Consider the following 24,944-nt stretch of genomic DNA (forward strand, 5'->3'; position numbering starts at 1 on the left):
GGTAGAGTCCACAGCTACTCTTACTACTACTCCAGACGTAACCTTGTTCATTGTTATTGTTTGTTATTTATTTTCTCCGAATACATCTTTATGTTTTCCTCTGCTCCTACTAACAAGTTCTCAGCTCTGTGTTTTGACCTGTAAACCTGTGTTGACTGTGTTGACTGTAATCCGTATCATTAAATAAAGTTTTTTGAGAAAAAAGGGGGCGGGACTTATGTGTTAATCGTCACTTCTGCGAACTACGCATGTTCCGCTGGTTTCAACGTCACCGCGCCACGAGAGACCAGCTGATAAACAGTCGACTCTCACCGCCGAAAGTTCTTTGTTCATTTTCAGACTTAGCTGTGAGCTAAAGCAAAGCTACCACGATGTCTGATAAGATGAACATGTCTCTGGACGACATCATCAAGCTGAACAAGAAAGGAGGCAGCGGCCGCGGAGGAGGATCGTCTAGGCCGAGTGGAAGTTCAGGTCGGGCCGGTGGATCGTCGAGGCCGGCGCGGAGTCGACAGAATAACTTCAACCGTGAGAGGAACAACAGATCCACACCATACACCAGGGTATGAAAGGGAAGCAGCTGAAAGATACACGGAACAGGAATTAACATTGTGAAATGTTTCATAATGCTTTTTGTCATAGCTTATCGGTCGTGGCTAACGTTACGTGACAATGGACTTCCCCTAACTGTGATAAATGCCGTAAACAGAAACACGGAAGAAGCTAGAAACCCTGAATGAACTCAAAGTAATGTTCCGCGAAACCCTTAGGATAGAATAACTACTCAGCTGTGGAAAACGGTCCACTTTGTAATAATGATACCGGCTCGAAACACTCGTTCAACGAAGTCAGCGTCTTAAAACATGGCCTCGTGTGACTGGCCCGGATGGATTTTTGCAACAACATGGCTGCTTCTGTGTCTGAAGGTACTCTTTCACCAGTTGTCCTTTTGAGTTGTCAGGTGAAGAGGATCAGCCACTGGGCGCCAGTATCCTTATATATCAATTGTCCAACATTTTTATTATCCGTTTTTTTTTTTTTTGTTAAGTTGGAAAACGTAAATCTTAAAATGGCCACAGAGTGAGAAAGCTGTTGCTTCAACAAATCCTTTAGTTTTCTAAGGACATTGAGGACTGTTTTAATTAGCTCAAACTTTCTTTCTCACCATCTCCATGGCATGGACGTTTTCTTTTTGTCCCTGGAGAAAAGGCAATGGGCCTTTTTTTTTTTTTTAATGGACTCCATCTCTCCTCTCCCTTGGTATCATCTTCTTTGCAAGCCTCCAGGCGTGACCCCTTCAGTGCTTCACATGTCACAATTATGTTGAATTGTGTGGTCAAGTATTATCTATCTGATCACCACTTCAACTATTGTGATTTTTTTCTTTTCTCTGAACACATGGAACTTAAATCCAGTATTGTCTTTTGTTGCCCCCTCACAGCCCAGAGAGTTACCAGACAAATGGCAGCATGACATGTTTGAAGAGCAAGAGCACCCTGGTGGACACAGAGGACTGAGTGCAGGAGCAGAAAGAAGTGTGGAGGATAGTGGCAAGCTGCTGGTTTCCAATCTGGACTTTGGTGTCTCTGACACAGATATTAAGGTAATTTACTGAACCCAATTAATCCACTTAGCTAGTGTTACTGGTTGTAAACATGGCTGACAATTTAACTTTTCTCCCCAGGAGTTGTTTGCAGAGTTTGGGGAATTAACAAAAGCTTCTGTACACTACGACCGGTCAGGTCGCAGCAAAGGGAGCGCAGATGTTCACTTTGGAAATAAGGCTGATGCACTCAAAGCCATGAAGCACTATAATGGTGTCCCACTTGATGGTGAGGTTTCTGTTCTCATCCTACATCGGCATGTAATACTTTGGTGCCTCTTAAGAAGTACTCAAGAAAGGTTTTATTCTGTGTTTTTAGGCCGTCCCATGAAAGTCCAGCAAGTGGTCTCAGATGGCGACACACAGAGCAGACAATCCACACAAAGGTGAGTCGTGTAAAAGCGGGATGCACTCTGAATGCAGGAATATACTCTTGAGTTTGGAAAGATTAGGTGGTTGTGAATTAACGTGAGACAATTGACAGACATTAATAAACTGAGTTTGCTTTACACAGTCACAGCATGTACATACTAGCAATTGGAGGTTATTGGGTTAATTTAACATGAACATAATATGGTTTTATCTATAATGTTTGATCTTTTCATTTTTGCAGTTCAAACAGGGGCTTCGACCGGAGCAGGCTTGGGCAGGCCAAGTTTGAAAGGAGTGAAAGGAGTGAAAGAAGTGACAGGAGCGAAAGGAGGCAAGGTAGCGGCGGTGGAGGTTTCAGAGGTCGGGGAAGGGGGAGGGGAAGAGGAAGAGGGAGTGGAGACAGACCCCAACTTTCTGCCGAGGAGTTGGATGCCCAGTTGGATGCTTACAATGCCAAGGTATGTACTTGTTCTGCATATAATTATTTTACTCTGTATTCTGAACATGCTGTGAACAGTTATTGATAATTTCATAATCATGTTTCTCATATTTCAGTTTCAGATGGACACCAGTTAGAAGCACTCAGAGGATGCTGCTCCCTTCTTTTGTCTTTTTTTTTAATCTGGTTAATCAAATATGATGGATCAGATCTTTTTACACTTGTGTTTTGAAGCCATTTTACTGTATGGACCATTACATTCTGTTTTTAATATTTCCAATTATCTTTGAAGTCATGTTTTCTGGTTATGTTTTGAGGATTTTAATTCCTAGACCATCTGCTCCTGTCCCCCCCCATTTTTTTTTTAAAAACACATAAATGGTTTGACAGACTGTTTGATGTATTAATTATTGTATTATTGTAGTAATAGTACAGTCATTTGGTATTGTATACTTGACATATGGGCATATTTCAAAGAGTTTTGTACATAAATGATTATACTGAATCGTCTCTCTGGTGTTTGCATTTAGCAGTTTCTCTTCCTGAGACTGAAAGCGTCATTGCTCTTCACTGTGACAGTATTTGCATTTTAGAAAATGAATGAAAGCCAAATGTGACTAAATCAAAACAGAATTGTGCCATATTTTTGCATTGGTGTATGTTTGTTAATATTGTTTGTGATAATATCACTCAAGTCAACCTTGACTAGTCAGATGGTTTAAGCAGTGACAAAAATGTGCTACTGAAGCCCAGTTTAGTGAGAGGCTATTTTGCTGAATTGTGGCCACAAACAGCAATTGCTGGAAATTGATGAAAAATGATGCAAAGAAACAAACTTACAAAGTATTGCATGCAAGTGCCATTTTGAGGTACTTGTACTTGAGCATTTCCTTGTTGCTACTTTAAACTTCCACTCTACAACATTTTGGAGGCAGATATTACTTTCTTGCTACATTTATTTGATAACTTTAGTTATTAGTTACTTTGCAGATTGCATGCTGCATTTTTTAAAATTATTTAATCAACAATCACACAAAAAGTTAATCTGAAAATTGGATTCCATAATTGGCATAATTGTACAGGCTACATGTAAATATATGTAAAATATACTCATCCTTCTACTTTAGATACTTAAGTACATGAGATGCTTTAAAACTTTTATTCAAGTACTGTTTGTAAAGGTGACTTTCGCCTTGTTATGTTAAATCCACATCTTTACTTTTAAAGGTGCAATATGTAAGAGTTTTAGTTGAAGACATTCTAAAATGAACAAAAATCATCAATAGAAAGTAAGAACTAGTTCTGATGTTATAACGTGTTGTCCTGCTGAGATATCTACTGAGGTTAGCATGCTTACTAGCTAGACTTGGCCTGTCCGGGTCAAAGCCTCCTGTTCTAGCAGTTTAAACTCCCCCAGTGCTCTTAGCTCCCAGTCTGGATCACTAGATGCACGGCTAACTGGACAAACTAGCTAACAGTAGCTACAATTCACAGCCATTAACTGTTACTATAGTGATATGCTGCCCCCATTTTTTTTTTTTTTTTTTTTTGTATGACTGACAGGCGGCCAGTTCTTGCATATTGTGCCTTAAGTGTGAGTTTTAGGTACAGACTGGTTAATCTACCTAAAGTTTGCCAGTATGAGCTACCATAAGTTGCTGACTCTACTTAACCAAGTGGCTGTAGAAGCTCATAATTTGTTAGAGGAGGATGCTGTCCAGTCTCACTCTAAAGGCTGTTTATATCAGTTTGTCCACAGATGCCTGACACGATTCAGATAACTTAATTAGAGACACAAATCCAAAGTATCCTGGTTGCAGAGATGTCCAGTCACTAGTTTGACAACTTTCAACTTGAAAATTAATGGCTTGAGATTTGACTTGGACGTAGAAGGTAAAGACTCTTGACTTGAGACATGATGACCCGAATGACTTGTCTGTGACCATTCGTGTGTTTTGTTCTGGCTGAATTTTTCACTGATTTAAAGTGATGGAAAGGGATTTTTACCCATGAGGCAGAGTATAGTTTAACTTAATTATTGAAATCTCCTGACATGATCAGTCTGGATCTAATATTAGTTAGTTTTCTGTGTTCTTCTACACGTCCATACACGCACAGTGATACAGTTTGGTTTGAAGCAGCCATTCCCCTCCTGATAAATCTGGAGCTCCATCAATGCTGCACCTCTGGAGAGTTTCCTCTGTGCTGTCAAGTTTATATAACTACAGCTTGTAGTTTTGCTGCTTAAATGCGCCACGATGTTTGCTACAGTAACATTACTGTGTGCATGGGAACATTTAAAATGACTTAAAGCAGTCTCTTTAATCATTAAAGCAGAGTGCATGCATGTTGTGAACCCTCCTATGTATACAGTTCCCTCCAAAACTACTTGAACAGTGAGGCCAATTCCTTTATTTTTTGCTGTACACTGAAAACGTTTGGGTTTGACACCAAAAGATGAATATGAGACAAGAGATCAGTATGTCAGCATCCATTTCCAGGTATTGACATCTAGATCTGTTAGAAAACTTAGAAGATAGCACCTTTTGTTTGAACCCACCCATTTTTCAAGTGAGCAAAGTTATTGGAACATGTGACTGACAGGTGTTTTTTGGTGCCCAGGTGTGTCCTATTACATTGATTATTCAAACAGTAAATGGCACCGAATGTCTACTCTCAGTTTCAGCTTTGGGTTTTGAAGCTGAGAGAAGATGCAAAATCAGTCAGAGCTATTGCACAAACATTGGCCATATCCAGTACAACCATTTGGAATGTCCCAAAGAAGAAAGAAAACCACTGATCAGCAACAGATGTTGAACCGGTAGATAAAGGAAAACATCAGCAGTTGATGACAAAACATTGTGAGAGCTGTAAAGAAAAACCCTAAAAGAACTGTCAATGACATCACCAACAACCTCCAGAGGGCAGGAGTGAAGGTATCACAATCCATCGGGCGCAGAAGACTTCGGGAACAAAAGTACAGAGGCCACACCAGAAGATGCAAACCACTCATTAGCAATGAGAATAGGAAGGCCAGATTGGAATTAGCCAAAAAGTACAGAGACAAGGCTCATAAGTTCTGGGACAAAGTTTTATTGGCTGATGAGTCAAAGATTAACCTTTACCAAAGTGATGGAAAGGCTAATGTGTGGAGAAACAAAGGATCTGCTCATGATCCCAAACACACAAGCTCTTCTGTGAAACAAGGTGGAGGTAATATCATGGCTTGGGCTTGCATGGCTTCTTCTGGGATGGGCTCATTGATCTTCACTGACGATGAAACACATGATGGCAGCGGCAAAATAAACTAGTCTACAGAAACATTTTGTCTGCCAAGTTAAAGAGAGATGAAACCAAACTGATCAGGAGATCCTTCATCATGCAGCAAGACAACGACCCAAAACACACTACCTACGATATTTATCACAATATCACCCGCTGTGATCAGTGACTGTGTCTGAAGCATGAAGTACAACTTAAACTGTTTAAAAGAGACATTTTACTCAATTTCTCCGACCTCCGTTTCATCATTTCATCAAATCACATGATAACCTGAAAAGTGTCACGTTATAAAACACAAGTTGTCATGTTTTATCGCGTATGATAGCATAAATATATTGTTATAACGAGAGGTTTATTACTATCCCATGGTGAGTTTATCAGTCGTAACAACATGGAAATGGGCCTCTCTTTCAATAACAGTAAAAATATGATATATATGTTATATGAAAATACTGACGTTGTGACGCCACAGTCACTTGTTTTCGTCCGTATATGTAAGAAGTCAACTAAATATGAAGGGCGATCTTTGGCAGCGCGCGGCACCGCACTGCACGTCATGAGCGTGCAGCGTGCAGCGTGCGCGGACCTGTTCATGGAACCATGTTGCGCGGGCGTCGCGCGGGGCGGCGCCGTTCCCTTGTTCGCCATACTTGCACAGGAGCTCAGAGCAACGAACGCACTTACTGCAAAGGCACCTGAAATCACCACTGCAGATAATATTACGGTAGGTGTTGTCGGTTTTAAGGGCAGCTACCAGCACAATTTCTAGAGCACTGCTAACCGGCTCTCATCGCTGTGACCGTATTGGTTTCACTACAGCTCTGCAACTGATGATAACTTGTCAGGCTAATGTTAGCCGCTGGCTCTGGTTAGCCCGGCTGAATTGTTCAAAGCAAGCGAACTAGCCACTTGTCTCCCTCATCAGTCCCACCCTGTATGAGAGGGTCGGCGCCAAGACAATTCGATCCCCATTGTTGAGAATAAAGCAATTTAATCACTCTGGCTAGTTAACTTTTTGCAGCTAGCAGTGTGCATTCGTTGCACTAGCGTGCTGTCAAAAGCGGTATGTTAGCCGGTTCCTTGAGAAGATGCCAGACTACAGAGGGACCGTTAGCTAGCAGCCAGACTGTTATACTAACGTTATACCGCTATGGTAGCTGCGGTTAATTTAGCTTCTTGGCACATTATAATTCAGTAGCATTTGGAAAAAAAATACAAACGTGTCATCACATCCTACTACTTTCTGGCAAATATTGTTTTATTTGGTTACAATGATTTCTAAAAGCTGTGATTTGCAACATTGATGTGCTAGTAAAAACCTAAATTACACATTTATCACAATGGGACAACATGAGTATGTCTTTATATCTTTTCAGTTTAACGTTAATTCCGCATTACTTAACATTTGTCCTTTGTATTAGTGCAGCAGGAAGAGAAAGGGCTGGATGGATAGAGCCGTTGCATGCTGTTTGTTGTTCAATACTAAAATAGATCTACTCAGAAGAAACCCAGGTCAGACAGACGAGGTAAACTTCAGTCAGACTCCTGTACTCTCCCTCTGTGTATGTGAATTTGAAGTTTCTAGCTTCCTGTCTTGTTCAGGGAGCAGTTTGCAGGCTGAAGGCTGCTTCCCCCTCCAGCTGGGTGGGGTGAACCTGTCAAGTTGATCCCAGTGCAATCCTAAAATTCCTTAATGTTGATGTTTTGCATGACAGCACTTTATGAGACCTCTTATATTACTTAAGGACCAACTTTCCGCTACTGCAGCCATGTACAGGATCTCTTTCCACCGAAAGAGAAGATGAATCTCCTGGTTTAACACCACAGTGACAGAGAGTTTATAGCCAGGAGTTATATAATACAGTCAGTCTGAAGCCCCCTCCCCCACCAGCACCTCTCCTGTCACTACAGACAGCCTTGATCCAAATTTTGCAGATATCAAATTTAGTTATGCAAAAACGTGTAGTGTGTTTTGTGATCAAAGAAATCACCAAAATCAACAGAAAGTTTTTGGACCTTGTTCTGACACGTTTATGGATACAGCCTAGAGCTCCTTTGGTGGCAGAGATTACTCCTCTATTGCCTGTAGACATAGGGATCTGTAGAGTGATAATCACAACAGCCTTTACAGATGTTGACAGGATTATTGGAGTATTACTAGAGCCTGACCGATACATCATTTGGCTGATATTGGCCTATCACAGATATATTGTTATCAGCCTATATGTTGACTGATATGTGCTGATATGAAGAAAAAACATTGTGATCATAGTACAGAAAAATATGCTTAAAATTATTAAATTCTTAGTGAAGTTTACCATCAGTGCTCTGATGTAATTTTGCACAATAAAAGTTGTTAAACTGTAAAATATCCTGCCTCTGTTGCATATCCTTGTCACAAGTGTTTGATAACCACATTTGAGAGATTGTTGCAAAAAAGTGTGTGTATCGAATTTTCTACTCCCTAATGTTAGTATCGACATTGACCACTAAACTGAATATCGGTCAGGATCTGAGTGTTATGGTAGCTCAAGATACAAAATACCTCACAGCGGTTTTTGTGTCTTTATTCCAAATTTGCAGTGTAATTGCAATTGAAATTTGAATGCAATATACATTTGGTTGTGCAGCCCTAATATAAATCAGGCCACTTCCACAGTTTACTTTGCACTGTGGTTGAAGGTGGCAGCTAAAAGCATCTAAATCCCTCAGTGGTTGCTGCCGTTGTATAAACTGTAGTAGGTCGGTATTAAAGCCTTATTAGTGGCTTAAAACTGTTTGGGGCAGATGAAGGTAAATTTACCTCACAGTTATGTTTCTTTATAGCTGAATGCATGTCAGCAACTAACATTATTTTTCTTTATAATCAGTTATATCATATATCAGTTAAATGTTTAGTCAGAAAATAGAAAGAAAATAATGCCCATGCAAATTTAGCTTGTATTGCTCAATCAACACTCTAAATGGATTATCAAAATAGTACATTAAGGCTTCAAAAAACAATTATTTAATTATCGAAAAACCTGCTGATTGTTTTTCTCGAAAGTGTTCGGTTTGGAATAGTTTGAAATGGCCACCACAATTTACTGAAGCCATATATAACGCCATCAAATGTTTGTGTTATCCGACCATCAGTCTAAAACTCAAAGATATTAAGTGTACACATACATAAGATAGAGAAAAGCAGCAAATCTAGACAGCTGAGAAGCTGGAGTCACAGAATGTATGGCATTGTTTCCTTTACGAAACAAGGACTTAAATGATTAATTGATTACGAAAATGGTAGCCGGTCAATTTTCTGTTAATCAGCTAATGGTTTCAGTTTCAGCTGAATGTAAAATGTCTTCTGGTGTATCTTTAGTATTACACAGGACTACGTTTCCATTTGTTCATGCCAGCTGAATAGCTGCATATTTGGCACTGCATTGAAGGATTAGGCCCAGATAGAGTTTACATCCTTAATTTACTCTGCTGGTTTTTCCACATTACTGCAATTTGGTGTTGTATACAGAACCTCCCATTAGGTTTCTCCCTCAGCAGCAGAACACAAAACGTCATGATTATTAACAGTATCAAAACTGCTGCACTTAAGTGATTAAAGATTGACAACCAACAATAAGGTGGTGTAGGAGAATGAAAGTTTTAGAAATGGATACAAACAATAATGATTCAAATGTCTGCACTGCATTTCTTGAGTCTTAACATGGGATTTGAGCCTGCTGTGTCAGTGTAGTGCTGTTGGTGGGATGGCCTTAATGGGAATGTCAAGTCTTTTGGCATAAACAAAGTTCTTCCTGCTTTTGTTACTCGTTATGTTTTAGCAAAGGGACTTCCAACACTGACCTCCCTAACAAGAGATGAACCTTCTATAGAGGATTATAGAGTGAACAAACAAGCTTATTTGCTGTCAAAATGAAACTTAAACCCACTGACTTAGCATTTTCCTGATATGAATTGAACCACCTCCTTATCTGGTGTTTAATGCACGCAAGTAATCTTGTACTTAAGATTGTTTTCACAAAATGGTAATTTCCATGCAGACAAAAAAATCAGCCATGTTGCTGGGATAAAAATACTTAATGACCTGAGTTTTAAAGCAATGCGCCCGCCATAAGGTTCGTTTTGGCCAGTCAGATGTTTCTAGCAACAAAAATTAAAAATTGATTTAAGAAAAATACAATATACTGTAAATCACTGTTCATACTGTTTTTGTGGGGTAAATTGCTCTTTCAATATGTAGCATTCCTAATTATTAATTAAGTGACACTTTGTACAGGAAGTTAGTCAATTAAGGGAACTTAACATTACAATACAATAGATGGTTGCTTTTGGCCCGTGGCCCTTCAGTTTTGGCCCTCAAATGGGAAAAGTTTGGGCACCTTTGGCCTAAATGATGTTTAGGCCTGAGAAGGGCCACACCTTCTCAGGGGGTCGTGTATCTTGTGATACATGACTCCTCATTCATAACTATCCCAGTGGTGATGATGTTATTTCAGAGAAATGTATTCAGATGGTGTCACAGAGTTTAGGTCATCAGCAGCAGCAGCTGCATAAAGAGAACGGCTGCTGCCACCTTATGAGCACAAGCTCATAGACTCACACCAGAGCAGCTACAGATCTAGTAGGCTGGACACTTTCCATCAGCATTCCTCATCTGCATTATTGTTGCGGTTGTCTGTTTATCCTGTGATTTACATCCTCTTTCACCAGAGGCAAGTGTCCATGAGGAATACAGGAAGCATTCTGTGTGCTGTGTTTGAAAATCTCTTTATTTTTCTTTCCCAACCATACCTGATTTATTTTTATGTGTACCCACTTCTGTCTCCAGACATGGCTGAGGATGAGGCGACTCCAGAGCAGCTAGCAGCCATCGCCGCCGAAAACGTGGAGCCAGAGGCGGTGAACTACAAGCCACCAGCGCAAAAGTCTGTAAAAGAGATCCAGGATCTGGATAAGGATGATGAGAGCCTACGCAAATATAAGGAAGCCCTGCTTGGCTCTGGGTGCTCTGAGATTGGTAATGCATTGTGTGTGTGTGTGTGTGTGTGTGTGTGTGTGTGTGTGTGTGTGTGTGTGTGTGTGTGAGTTTGAGAGAGAGGGAGAGAGAGAAGGGAGAGAGTCCTAGATCCCTCTTCCTGTAGGACACCATCCATCTCTGCTTTGCGTATGAGTCAGAAAGGATAAGTGATGGGTAGTCAGATGATTTAAGATCATTATCGATCATGAAGGTGTCTACAATCTACTGTTCAGGCGAATCATAGTATTATAGTATAGTATCATGGTATTTAATGTCCTCTTGCTTCTGTTTCCAAACTTGACATAACCTCATTGACTTGCAGATTTGTGCTGCATAAACATACCAGTAGTATGATGTAGCCAACTGCTAGGGCTGTCAAAATTGCTCCAAAATGACGTTCGAATATTCCCTCTAATAAAAACACATAGGTTCGAACCATTCGAATATCTATATTTGCGCATTATGTTAATAACAGGAGGACAAACGAATACAACGAGACATAACTATTTGTATAGGTATTTTTATTTTAGTTTTAACATGTCTTTGAAAACATACCTACACATTACAAAATAAGTAAATGAACTAATGGCCTATACCGTGAAACTTTTAAGACCGTAGACCTCTCTCTCGCTCGCCCCCCTCTCTCTCTATGCGCAAGCTCCCCTCATGTTGCTAGTGGTGGAATGGTAAGCTAACTGTAGCTTACACAGCTTGCATACAACTTTATCTCGAAGCTCCGCATTTTTGCTGTCTACTGACCAAAATCCGAAGTATTTCCAAACGGGGCTTTTTAGGTTGCTTGGAGTCCAAACCGCTCTCTCTGCTGCCGAGTTGGGCTCTGAACTTTCTGCCAATTCGTTTTTCTCTCTTCCATCTGCATCTGCCACGGTTTTTGTCGCGTCTCACTTTCAGCAGTGAGTGACGCTGTGCAAGTGACCTGTCCCTGACCCCTCATGCAGTGCGCCCACTCGCAAAGCAGCCACTGATGTGTTTTTTTCCACAGTCGAATATTAATTTTCACAATCGAATCTCCGTTTTTTTTAATATTCGAATATATATTCGAATTTAGAATATTCGTTGACAGCCCTACCAACTACATGGCTATATTGATTGGATGAATTACTTCATATGGCTCTTCCCCGGGTGACGTGAATAATGCAACTTGAGTTATAGCTAGGAACATTGTCAATAAAGAGCTAGTGCCAAAAAAGTTGTTATGCAATTTCAAGTCTGGCTATAGTCTAAAAGGCATTTCAACACTGAGAAATAAAGATCGCAATTGAGATCGTGGATCATGATTGTGATTAAAAATATAGTATTTTCTTTTTGGCCAGATCGCCCTCTCTTCGGAGGGATGCTACCTGTTTGGCTGGTATACGCGCTAATTTTGACCAATAGTGGATTTTTTAAGGCCGATATAATAATGATCGTTGGGAGAAGGAGATAGCTGATTAACCAGCCGATGTTGAAAAAAAAAAAATATTATATAGATATTATAGATTTGTGCTCAGTTTAGAGATGATTCATTTATCAACTACCAACCTAATGTGCAGCAATCACCTCGATCAATTCTAAATACAAGACTGGCCGCTCTGATAGTATTTTATGAACAGCAAAAAGGTACAACCCACTCCTTATTTTTTCCAACAAATGATACAAAGTAGTGTTTCTTTTTCCAGAATACCTTCTTTTAGTAGATGTAAACAGTACGGACATTGGCATGAAGAGACTAACCAGGTATCGGCAAAGATTTTCTTATTTTTAACAGATTAAACATTAAGTAGTTAGAGCTGAGCAAATCTGCTGGTGACTTGGAACTCAACGGGTGCCATCTTTCACCTTATACAGCTTGTCAGTACACTGTTAATTGTACAAGTCATAATCTAAAAATGTTTTAATCATTCAGCTGTAGAGTTATAGCTGAAGTTTGTGAGGTAAAGTAGTTCAAGGCTCATTTGTGTCATAGCATTTGTGTTTTGACAAAATGAGCTCAACATGTGTCAAAACTTGATACTATACCATAAGACTCAGATGTAGGTTGTGTCAGAGATTTTATTACAATTTAGATGGAGATTGACCGAGGGCTAAATTACATTTTAGGTTATTTTTCCAGATTTACAGATCCTGTAAGCTAAATCAGACTGCCAGAGGGAACTGTGTGTATTCAATATGCATGCATTCATGGCAACCTCTGTGACCTAGTGTTTTATAGTATGTTGACGACTGATAAATCAGTATGGTGTCTCTCACTGAAGAGAAACTGCAGCATCAGTGGGACTGAGAAGAAAGTTAGGTCTAATTAATGCAGAGACTGTCCCAACTACAGCAGAGCTGTCCTGATTTCTGCTCCCCTGAGCCTACTCACTGTGACAGCTGCTTGTTACAGGAAACACATCATGTGCAGGCCTCTTGTACATGTTTGGATTCTGGTCTCAGTTGTCTGCATGAATCTACACAAGTGTAAATTAATTGTACACACAAACACTTTTTCCTTCTTACCTGCCATACCGGATGTTGTGACTTCTCTGGTTAGCAGAATTCAACAAAAATGTGCATCGTATTAAGGAAGTATAAGATAGAGGTAAATGTTGGTGAATACACTGCACAGTCAAAGGTAGAAATAAGAAGCTGTAAATATACAGTGCCTAATAATTCACCTCAGGGAAGATATGTTTGAAAATGTCTGTTTCTCTGATCCTGTCTCAGATCCCTCTCTACCCAATGTCCAAGTGACCCAGATGTGTCTGGTCTGTGAAAGTGCCCCAAACCCCCTGATCCTGGACCTGCAAGGTGAGTCCTTGTTGGGAATTATGAACTAACATGATCAGTGTGTGAAGAAACAACAGTGTTGATGTTACGTCAAAGATTTATTGCGTTTAAGAGATGTGTGCTGAAGTTAGCATGCAAATCAGCTAGCCTTCTTCCGTCCTGGCTTTACTTTGGTAAAGTGGTATTACGAGAGGCGAAAGTCCGATAGCATAACTCAACCCCCATTTGTTATTTATTTTTATTTTATTAAATGAAAATAAATAACAAATGGATAACAATACATGAAAGTAAATATTCTTATCCCCCCTTCCTTTCTTACTAACAGACAAAAACGTACTCTGTATTCAAGTTTCTCTTTTTGCAAACTAAGGGCTTAAAGCATGAATTGAAATCAAGCATTATCTACTAAGCTCCGTGCTGATGGAAATAGCTAAAATAGATGGTGACTTGTTTTAAAACGTACAAAAAAAACAAAACATTAAATGGCTCCATACAGCTCGTCCAGTCTAATCCAAGTCTCCGGAAGCCCCAAGATCCCCCAAAAGAGATTCCTGCTTTTAAAATTGTGTAAATAGCGTCTTTTTAAATCAATGTGGGATCTCAGGGCTTCCAACTTGGATTATGCCAGCCATTATGTAGCCATTTAAGGTTTTCAATTATTTTTTTATGTTTTGAAAAAGTCTCCATCTATTTCAGTTGTTTAGGAGAATGCTGCAATGCTGTTTTGCTGTGAAGCTTGAGAAATGTTTTGTGGATTACGAAATTATGAACTCATCTTAAAACACCCTTCATTTAAACGCGACAAAGAGGAAACAAGACTTATAAAATAGTTTAGACTGTTCCAACAATCAACTCTTGTTTGCTCCAAATAAATTCATAAAAAAACAGTGTGCCCTTGGATCGTTTTCCCAGATTGTGTAGCTTGTGCGTCAAATAAATCATAAGCAGCCTATAATAGTCAACTGAAGATCTGCTGTTTATTACTCCCAACACATTCAATAAATACATAAGCTACTGTATTTGTCCCAGTTTAATATAGCATCTGGGTGACAGCTGCACTGACGTATTTTGATTTTCATCCAGCAGTGCTTACAGATTCGTCTGAAGGTTTGAATCTGTGCTGAGTATGCTGTAAATAAATATGGATTCACTGATTGCCTAATGAGGTAGAGGGGTATAGAGTATGTACATGGACAAGTTTCTTTTTTCATTTGGCTGATGAGTGTATGCATGTACTCACGATACTCCCAGTGACCATATAGTGATTAAGACGCCCACCTCTGTAGCTGCTTGTGTCCCAGCTGGCCTAGATTTGAATCCATCCAGAACATTCTGTCCTGTGTCCAACCGCCCTGCTTCACTCTTGATTCTCCTATCCTCACAGCTAAAAATAATGACTTCCCATCCTGTAAATAAACTAAAGCAGTTCAGTTTGACTGATTGTGGGTTGTTGAAAGTCCCTGCCAGTAATTTAAGTTTAACGTCTCAGATAGCCCATAGTGATGCTGATATTCGGCTCTTTGAATAAGACCATTTTCATGTCCAAAAAGAATATTCTTTAACAAAATATCCTGGGGAAAAAAAATATATTTGTACTATAATGGGAGGCTAAAACATTTTCTATATGAACTACAGCCTTTGCATCTCTGATCCTCTTTCTTTCTGTTGGTAGGTGAAACATGTTGTGCTTTTTAAAGTAAAGGCCTCAATGAGACCTGGGGACTAAATGTCACACATTTTTAAATAGGTTTTTACAACTCCACTCCACCATGTAGATCTGGCATGTTAGTCTGATAAAAGGCGTAAAAAGGTATATTGTGACCGTAACGTTTGAATGTTGGAAAAAGAGACCTGCAGAGGTGGAACAGGAGATTGAAAACATCTGTTAGATGCCTGTCTTCAAAGTAGTAATAGCCTGCTGGTTCCTTCTCTGCCCTTTAGACACATATATTTTGCCACAGTGAAAATGTGATTTTTGAAAGGCTAAACGCCAACAAATATGGGTTGAAGCAGAATATTTCGTTAGGTAAAAATATGTTTTGGATTTTGGAAATTATTGCATCAATCCTTTTTCGAAATATTTTGACTTTTGGACTTTTCAAGTGCTCTGAAATTATTAGAAATGTTTGGATTACACGCGTCAGAAGCAATCCTACGCAAAACAAAACAAAGACTAAAACATTTGCTCATTTTTTCTGTTTTTCCACAAATGTAGAATGCACATTAGAGCAATTTTTGTTGAAGAGATGATATCTAGTCCCTGTTGAGTCCCCCTTAAATGCTCCAGAGATCACGGGATTTCCCAAACTGAATAAATACTGCACATATAAACACAGAAATGCTTAGCTATCTCGAGGTTGTTGAACTAAAATATCTGCTGAAGAATAATATTTTCCACGGACAGATTTAGGTTGGCTACTACATATCTGCAGACTTCATGTGAAGTAACTTCATAGTGTTAAAAATTCCAAAAGCTGAAATGTCATGTTTTTACCTAATGCAAATATTCTGTTCAATATGTGTTTAATAACAAAAACAACATTTTCACTGTGGCAAAACAAAGTTTGCTCTCGGATTTATGTAAGCACCTGACGCCGTGGTCTAACAGTAATCTAACAGCATGAGATATTACATTTATATAACTACAATAACAAACAAGAAAAAAAAACCTTTTTCGGCTGTTATACCATCATAGTTTGTCCCGTTGTTGTTAAATCATTAGTTCCCGGTCATATTACTTTCACTTCCATGCATTACTATTGAAAAACAAAAAGCTGAAGCGTAATATTGATGACCTCATGATATGGTATAATCTTTAAATATGCTCGGTCCGTGATCATGTTTGTATTTGAAGTATTTGGTTTGAAAATTTCTCTGGTGGTGTGTGATTACAAGACGCGTGAACTATTACGCTCAGGTGACATATTTTCAGCAGAAATGATTGTCATTGCTGTATAATTTTTCTGATATTTTTATCAGAAATTCCTCACACAGTGGCAGATGATAAGAGAGATGCAATCAGTTTATGAAAGTGTGTTCACAACCATCCTCTGCTTATCTTGGGAGGTGACAGAGGCCAAACACATCATTAGCATTACAGTGCATCTCTTTGTTCTTATTCAACGGCCATCCCAACAGGTCTCCCAGCCCCCACGCTCATCTGGCAGCTGCAGAGCTGTTGAATCAACTAGAGAATTTTGTCCCGCATTTTGTCAGCGTGCGTCCACAGACACAAAGAGCACAGACAGATCTCGAGAGTGAGAGCTGCTGCATGCACTCTCTAAACTGCGATCAAACTGACTGTGCTGATAACACAAAGCAAGAATCTGTTACTACACTGCCTTTTCATCCCCTAATATGCTATGAGGAACATTTTTCTTGTAGTACGTACTTACAAAAATTGAGAAAGCTTGTGAACTGGAAGTCCCCGCCATTTTGTTTATGTACTATGAAAGCAGAGGCTAAAAAACTCTGATGAAACTGTTAAACAAGTCGATGGAGGGAGAAATATTTTGCTTCTCTTGGCAGAGTGACTTGAGAGATGGCGGGAGGCAGGGTGCCTGTGTATGGGTCGCACGCTCTACCAACTGATTGGTTGATTTCATGTGCTAAAACACACTAAATAAACACACAGTCTTCGTTTTATGACTGAATGAACAAATGGTTCATTTCAGAATAATATACGTCTAGTATATTCTCGAATTACAACTATAACTAATAACTGTATATACTGCTTAACCTACAGATATATAACCTAGCTACAACTTTCGGCTGGCAGCTGGATGGGAGGGGAAAATCGAAGCGGCTGTAACTACACCGGTGCATGTTTAACTCACTGTTGGAGAGGAGAGTGAAAAAAACACAGCTAGTACTGGTGTATCAATACTGCGAAAAGTATTGAAACTTTCAAATATTCAGAATGTATGTAATGTATAAATATTTCAGAATTTTTTTGAAACACTACAACACCACCACTCTGTCAATCCGCCTACACACTATCAACAAAACCTGAACATCACAAGCTTCACATGTTCAGAGCTGCTGTATAGAACCAATCACAGTGTTTGTTTAGAATAACATCTCAGAAGAAAACCCTTGCATAATATTAAATTGTCTTTTTTCATGATGTTATGTAATGTGTTATAAGTGTATACATCTAATTCATTTAAAATTCACATTTGATGCTGTCATATCCCCAAACTAACGATTAGCCTAAGATGTCCCTGTTGGGTATATATATGAAAGATGCTCGGAAAGCATACGGTATATATACAGCAGAAACAACAGACAGGTCAGACCACTGTGTTTAACTATACAGCTTTACATATTTGAGTAACGGCTGAAAAATGACAACAGAAAGTTTGCTGATTTCACATATCCCCACGATGCAAGCAACAGCCAGCTGTCTACACAGAAGTGTCTGTTGTTGTCACAATGATTTGGTCTATTTGATTGCATCTAATTGTACAGATCTACCTAATAACTCGCACCTCAGTGTGTGTAGTCAACACCCCCCAAAAGGTAACAAAATCACCCCAACAAAATTCAAAAAATTGTAATTGTTCATAATATCTGATATTTCAGCCCATTTAAGAAACTTCCTGATGATGAGTTAAATACAACTGGGTTGTTGTATTTGTTGTTTTTAAGTGAGATGCATCTTTAGGTTGCTTTTGAAGTTCCAGTAAAAGCCTGCTGAGGATGAGTCATGCAAACCTAGTCAGTGCATTAGATCACTGCCAGTAAAGGAATCAATGCAGCTTCTGTGATGTGATGTTAGATTGTTGTGGCGTCAAAGCTAAGGCAGCAGTATAAGAGAAGGACCCCTCGGAAGAGGAGAACACATGCTCAGCACAGCAGGAACTTGCTGGAAATTAATGCTCAAATCAAGAGCCTATTTTCATGGACTGAGAATTACAGGGCAGTGACTCTTAACATGGTGGTCAGCACCCAGGGGGGCTGCTGTGGAGTGGTGTTTAAGTTTTTAAATTCTTAAGTCTACAGTATAATCATGCGGTGGGATTGATTGTTTCAGCTGAGGCTTTTTTTACAAATAGACTGTTTTCTGGGACAAGTCACCATCCGGTAATATTGGTCGGCCAGAAAGATGTCGTCATTATATCCTCAATGTTTGAAACATTCCAAACTTAAACCATAAAAAGGACACAGGAAGGATTTTCTCCACAAATATTTAATATCGACGTGGTATTGTTTGGTTTGGTCCTGAATTCTCCTATGACCAGCATCACTGTTACTATGATGAACTAAATATTAATGCCTGTGCTTTTTTCCCTTTTCATTTGTAACAGGAGACTTGGAATGCTTTAAGAAGCAGGCCTTCATTCTGAAGGAGGGAGTTGAATACAAAATAAAGATCAGCTTTAAGGTGAGAGCTGCTGTAGCTACAGCTTTATACAGGGAAAACAGCCATAGCCTGTTTTCTTGGAATTAAACAGGTCACCCTGTGTCCATCCAGGCACAGCTTCCAGAGATAATAATCAATGCAGAATGCAGATTTTAAGGCCAGAAGACATTTAAGCTGGATCATACTACACAAAAAATCCAGGAAATATTCAGTCTCATGTCATAAAATTGATTTTAGTATTAGCCAGTTTGGAGCCAGGACAGTAAGAGATATAAAGAGCAACGCAGTCATGACTGTATTTCAATGACAGAAACAAGTTAAATGCCAAACAGGATATTCTGTTTTCATGTTTTTGCAACCTTTCAGGGACATGTGTTAAAGTCCTTGTTAATTTATAACCTAGTTATTAACGAAGCTGAACACATCCATGGTTGTCTTTAACACTGTTTGTGTCTCCTCAGGTGAACAAGGAGATAGTTTCAGGTCTGAAGTATGTGCAGCAGACGTACAGGAAAGGAGTGAAGAGTAAGTGAACAATTTCTGTTGGTCTAGTTGAAATCATGTCCTCAAACATACAGCTCTTGCTTCCAAACAATCAGTAGCCCCATTCACACTGCCTTTTCAAGGCAGGAATCTTGCACCGATGTTCCGTATCGCCGTCTGTGTGACAGTTACAGAGGCGGAATGAGGGGATAGTTTCCTTCCACCTCTGACTTGCCAGGGGAGGTAGTAACGAGCTGCAACAGAGGCAAGACGACGTCTGTGTGAATGGAAAAGCCGGCAGCGCACAGGGGTGTGTCGGTCTGATGGCCTGACAGCTAAACAGATCCTTTAATCATCAAATAAAAGAGAAAAGTCCCACACTTCAACTCACAAAGCAAAGTTACAAGACCAAGCAACAGTAATGTTGGAGGAGGTGGTGTCTTCAGCATCTTATATAAGGAAACAAATACCGAATGTGTGAAGTGTCTGTCAACCTGTCTGTCCTACCGACACTTCGTCACATTTCCAACCGAAAAACAGCATCCATCCCCGGCAGCGAGAGCTAGGCAGCTCCCGCTGTTGAATGGCGGCGATTATGTGAAGCAATTTAGAGCAAAAAACTTTAACTCACCATGTCTTTGTCGCCTTCCACTATTGTGTTGTTGTAGATGCTGTCTCTGGCAACTTGTTTTGAAAAAAATCACCGTCAGCTCGTCCATCAGCCCTCCTGACCGAGACTTCAGTGAACTTTCCCCCAGAAAACAGCATCCCTTCTCGCGAGTGAGAACCAGACAGGGTCTGCTATTTACTAATGGCGATTATGTAATTATGTAATTTAGAGCAAAAAACTTATCTTTGTCACTTTCCAGGATGTTTGGTGGGTCAGGATCTCAATCACAACACATTATAACTGCATCCATATGATTATAAACAGTAGGCAGATACATGTTTAGGTGGAAACACGCTGAAAAAACCCCACACAGATCTCAACCTTATGATATGTACCGTCATGCCTCTTTTGCTTCTGCAACACCGGCATGCTGTATGAAATGACACACTGAAGCGACTTCATGCCGGCGCTGATTGGTTCAGTGTGAACAAAAGAAGGCAGAGCAAAGATGAGCCTTCTTTGCGGCAATAATGTGGAATCTCTTCGTGAAAAGGGCTAGTACTTAACCAGTAAAGACTTGGTCGGTCCTCATTCTTCAATACCACTGCTAAACAAACACGGTCTGTCATTAGCTTGTCAGCTACAGGTGCCGGCACTAGTTTGTCTTTATTTTAAAAAATCCAAAGTGATGCTCTAAAATGAATTCAGATCGGACTGGATCGGATCAGTCTCTTCAGATTGAGGTGGTATTAGGGTCCATCTAAACACAGGTAATGTCAGAAATGATGAGACATACTACTGTAACAACCTGAAAATACATTTTAGAAACGCAGGCTACTAGCTAGCAGTTAGCTAACATTACACACACAAAGGCTGACACCCCGTTTCAGCTGTTCATTTGTCAAACATTTGCTGGTTCCAATGTCTTAAATGTGAGGATTTGTTGCTTTTTTGTCATTTATGATAGTAAATGAAAAGCCTTTGGGACTTGGACTGTTTGCTGGACAAGAGAAGCAATTTGAAGATGTCACTTTGGGCTCTGAGAACTTGTGATGAGCGTTTTTCATAGTTTTTTTTTTATTTTTATTTTTTTTTTTTTTACAGTTTATAGAATAAATGATAAAAACAATGAATCATGAAAACAATCATCCGATTAATCGCTAATGAAATAAACATTGTTCGCTGCTATCCAAATGGGCAAATGCCGAACGTTTCTCTTTGACCATATTGTGTATTCTCATTTGTTGACAGTTGATAAGTCAGACTACATGGTGGGCAGCTACGGGCCTCGTCCCGCTGAATATGACTTCCTGACCACAGTGGAGGAGGCTCCCAAAGGCGTTCTGGCCCGCGGCAACTACATCATCAAATCGAAGTTTACTGACGACGACAAGCATGACCACCTGTCCTGGGAGTGGAACCTCAACATCAAGAAAGACTGGAAAGACTAAAAGAGGCCTTTGTGTTTGAGGGGCGAGGAAATCAAAATCCTCCAGCCCCTTGCGTTCCTCAGCCGCTCCCCCCATCCCCGCCCCGTGTCCACCATTTCTGCCTTGTTTGTTTTTACATTGTTGTGCATTTCATGCTCTCATGCCTTAGTTCCCACCTCGCTGTCTTAACACCCCGGCGTTCTTCCCACCTATCTGTCAGCAGCAGTAGCATCAGCAGTAGCAGACCCCTCCCCTCCCTCCGTCCGTCCATCATCTCCCTACCTGCCCAATGTTTCATTGGTTGCACACAAGTCACCTCTGTTCACCAACCTGCCATCCTCACTCCACCCCCCCACTGAGCTGTGCTATGTAGCACCTTACTTCCTCACACACAGCCCTTGATTCTTTTTTTTTTTTTGCTGCTTGAAGAGATTAACCCCGCCTTCCACCTCTCCAGAATGGTGTCTTCCTCTCAGTATGAAGTACATGTGGAAAAGCAACTGTACAATCAATTTTTGTTTGCCTTTTTTATATAATTGTATCAATGGTTGTGTAATGTGACTGTATTCACATCACTGTTAATCAGCTGTTGTGTTCATAGCGGGCCCCACCACATCCACCTGCCCCCACACTCCCACTCACATGCTACAGTATTCCTTTGCTTGCCTACTTACTTGCTGGCTGTATTTTGATATGATTACCAATACCTGCCTTGGAAACAATTGATTCAAATCTGCTCTACAGCGCCTCCCTCCCTTCCCTAAATGTACTCACCCACTCCCCTTCAAATGGGGACTGGGGCCAAAGTGAACAAGGGAGTAAAAAATAAGTATAGGGTTAAAAAAAAAAAAAGCTGCCTTATGTATCAAATAATGTCTAAACCAATTAATGTCTGTTTATCATGCCTTGTGTGTATGAGCAGTGCTTGCTACCAGGTAGTCTGTATATCAAGGGCTTACTCTCACTACCAACTAAAAACCATCTGTAGCCCTGTTGTAGTAGAGACTATCTATACAGGTTACTTATAATACCCCCTTTCCACCAATGTGAAACAAGTGCTAGTGCTGGGCTGGTGCGATTGCTGGTTCCACTTTACCCCACAGCCTATAGTCCCATCGTAGAGTCACGTTATTTCCCAGCATCACTAGGAACAGCTACAGCGGATTACATCGACTTCTACAAGTGTTGCTCCAGGCTTCACATACTAAACATGCCTGGTCCATCACATTTGAGCTTTTCATAGTGATTGCTATGGACGGCCATTATGCTTGAGAAAAAAGGCAATTAAACACTACATTTTGATTCTTGTAAGCTGAGAATGTTAACCTTTGTAACTACGCTGGTATCAATTCATAGTGAAAATCTTTTGTTGATTCTTCTGTGAATAAGTCAGACTACACACTACATGAGCTCTGGTTGTTAGAAATGGCGGTCATTATGTTTAAGTTGGTCCTTGGTCAAAACAAACCCGCCCCCACTCCGTGGTACTTTGTTCTAGACTAGCAATGTGTTGGTGACGCTCTTGATCTAGTTTCCCTGGCTGAGAGACAGTTCTTCTGCAAAGAACTAGTTTGAGGGTAGGCACTGGCTCAGAACCGGCCCTTGAACTGCCTTGGTGGAAAAGGGGTATCATCAGATGCAGCTCTGCACATGCTCACTGCCCCATAATACAAGTGTAATTGGAGGGGACTGAATGTTACGAATTGGAGAAAAGATACCAGAAACCACTTAAAATCAGTAGTGATGAGTCTCAGCACTCTTGCTCCTTTTAGCCATGAGGCCTTAGCACCAACTACGATCATGTGGAGAAAAACAAAAAAATCTAATTTAACCTTTTTTATTTGTTGTTCCCCTTTGCCTTAATGTACATCATCCCACCCTACAAAGCCCCCTCCCCCTCTTGCTCATTTAGATTGCTTCATAAGTTGTAGCTTGCAGTCAGGAGATCCAGTCAGGTGTGTAGGAGTAGAACCACAGAAAGCACAGGAGGAGGCTGAGCCAGGCACCGCCTGCTGCTGCCGGAGACCTCGGTGGTGTCTGGTCTCACACGCAGACTGACGCCGCTAGTAAAAAGAAAAGACTAAGCCAGTGATCCTTAGAAGGAAAGCAGTGAAACGAAGGATCAGGTGACACTAACAGAAAAATCATCAGTATTATATGGGAGAGGAGGGTTTTACAACATGACTGTCAAGTAATATTCAATTTAAATTGACTTGTACTGTACCAGAACATATGGATGTATAACGTTTTGTTTTGTTTCTTAATTATGTATCCCTGCTCCATACATTCCTTCACATTGTACAGTTTCTATGAAAACGCTGGCATGCTGGTGGGGTTGTATATTCTATCATCATTTGTGATTGCTCTTCTCGGTCAATAAAGATTTTGCTCAACTTGGCCTCTAAAACTGTGGTGTACTGCAAATAAGTAGTACTAGTTCTGCTTGTACCTGAACAAATACTGTAGTACTGGAGTCTCATAGTTTCAGTTTAGTCAGCCTGTGTGAACAGTTGTTTAATGTTGTCTTTAGCTCTGAAGGAGTAAATGGCTTCAGCGTGATCTTTGAGACTAAACATATATTACTGAAAGCCTGCATAACAAACTGGAAATGTGGAGTCTGAAAGATTCGGGCATTTATAAGACAGGGAGGGTTTCATGAGACGATGCTATTGTGTTGCATCATGGGAAATGTAGGATCCAAAATTTTTTGGAGCTTGACTTTTATTACAGACCAAAACTCCTGTTTTGCTTGGATTTAGCCCATTCCTCTATATCTGTGTCTTCTGAGTCTCACAACTTTATAGAGGTGCAATGCTAAATAGGTTGTCTTGCATATGTATTTAACTAAATATATCAAAACCCTTTTTTGGCCTTAACTTCTATTCATTCATTCAGGAAATGACTTTACAATTAAGCAGAGACGTACAGTAGTAGACATGGAAACATTTTATTTAGAGTCAAATTGTCTTTAAGAAGCCTGGTTTGAGTACCATACTGTATATGTTGTGTATGTGTGCATGACCTATGACATTTAGACCAGTCTAACCCAAATAAAATTAATCTCAGGGTTACTAGGTAATTCCCTGGCACCTGACCAATACAGGATTTTAATGCTAATATCAATAATTGCAAATTTAAAAAATAAAGTAACGAACACCTTAAATTCAGAGTGTCTATGATATCAGCAACGTACATTGAATGCTTTCAGGACCTTTGGAGGAATCCAAATTTAAAATAGATTTAGATAATTATCCTTTTCATATTCTGCTACATTACACTTTCACTTCACAACATTTTGTGAGTCAAATATTGTATTTCTTACTCCAATATATTTATTTTATTTATTTAGTTACTTTGCAGACTGCATGCTGCATCAGAGCCAAAGTAGAGTATTTTTAATTTATTTTAGCAGTAATCGGATAGAAAAAGCAACAACTCCTGATTCCGATGATCACAGCTGAGTATCTGATCAAATAATCAGCTAGGTAAATAATGAGTCGCCGCTTAGTATAAACATACATGTAAATAAATGTATAATTTTCTTTTACTTGTACTCTGGGTACTTAAGTACATT

The 24,944-nt window shown here is 39.9% G+C and overlaps 2 protein-coding genes across 2 annotated transcripts; both read left to right on the forward strand.

Moving 5' to 3' along the window:
- Nucleotides 1–278: 278 nt before the first annotated feature.
- On the forward strand, nt 279–2,919 carry LOC141006576 (THO complex subunit 4-B-like). Its single transcript, XM_073479152.1, has 6 exons — nt 279–563; nt 1,442–1,603; nt 1,685–1,832; nt 1,923–1,989; nt 2,217–2,433; nt 2,531–2,919. The coding sequence occupies exons 1-6, from the start codon at nt 372–374 to the stop codon at nt 2,549–2,551; spliced, it is 807 nt and encodes a 268-aa protein (XP_073335253.1). The 5' UTR covers nt 279–371; the 3' UTR covers nt 2,552–2,919.
- Nucleotides 2,920–6,328: 3,409 nt separating this feature from the next.
- Nucleotides 6,329–23,763, forward strand: LOC141003355 (rho GDP-dissociation inhibitor 1-like). The gene is made up of 6 exons (XM_073474683.1): nt 6,329–6,420; nt 10,525–10,713; nt 13,420–13,503; nt 18,792–18,868; nt 19,309–19,372; nt 21,192–23,763. The coding sequence occupies exons 2-6, from the start codon at nt 10,527–10,529 to the stop codon at nt 21,389–21,391; spliced, it is 612 nt and encodes a 203-aa protein (XP_073330784.1). The 5' UTR covers nt 6,329–6,420; nt 10,525–10,526; the 3' UTR covers nt 21,392–23,763.
- The last annotated feature ends 1,181 nt before the right edge of the window (nt 23,764–24,944 follow it).

This window comes from Pagrus major, chromosome 1 (assembly GCF_040436345.1).
Source record: "Pagrus major chromosome 1, Pma_NU_1.0".
Lineage (NCBI taxonomy): Eukaryota > Metazoa > Chordata > Actinopteri > Spariformes > Sparidae > Pagrus > Pagrus major.

Excerpts from the sequence above, each read along its gene's own strand:
- LOC141006576 (XM_073479152.1), top strand. The coding sequence starts at position 372 with ATGTCTGATAAGATGAACATGTCTCTGGACGACATCATCAAGCTGAAC. Across the intron at positions 1,604-1,684 it reads TCTCTGACACAGATATTAAG|GAGTTGTTTGCAGAGTTTGG; the intron begins GTAATTTACTGA and ends TTTTCTCCCCAG. Across the intron at positions 1,990-2,216 it reads AGCAGACAATCCACACAAAG|TTCAAACAGGGGCTTCGACC; the intron begins GTGAGTCGTGTA and ends TCATTTTTGCAG.
- LOC141003355 (XM_073474683.1), top strand. The coding sequence starts at position 10,527 with ATGGCTGAGGATGAGGCGACTCCAGAGCAGCTAGCAGCCATCGCCGCC. Across the intron at positions 10,714-13,419 it reads CTCTGGGTGCTCTGAGATTG|ATCCCTCTCTACCCAATGTC; the intron begins GTAATGCATTGT and ends ATCCTGTCTCAG. Across the intron at positions 19,373-21,191 it reads GTACAGGAAAGGAGTGAAGA|TTGATAAGTCAGACTACATG; the intron begins GTAAGTGAACAA and ends ATTTGTTGACAG.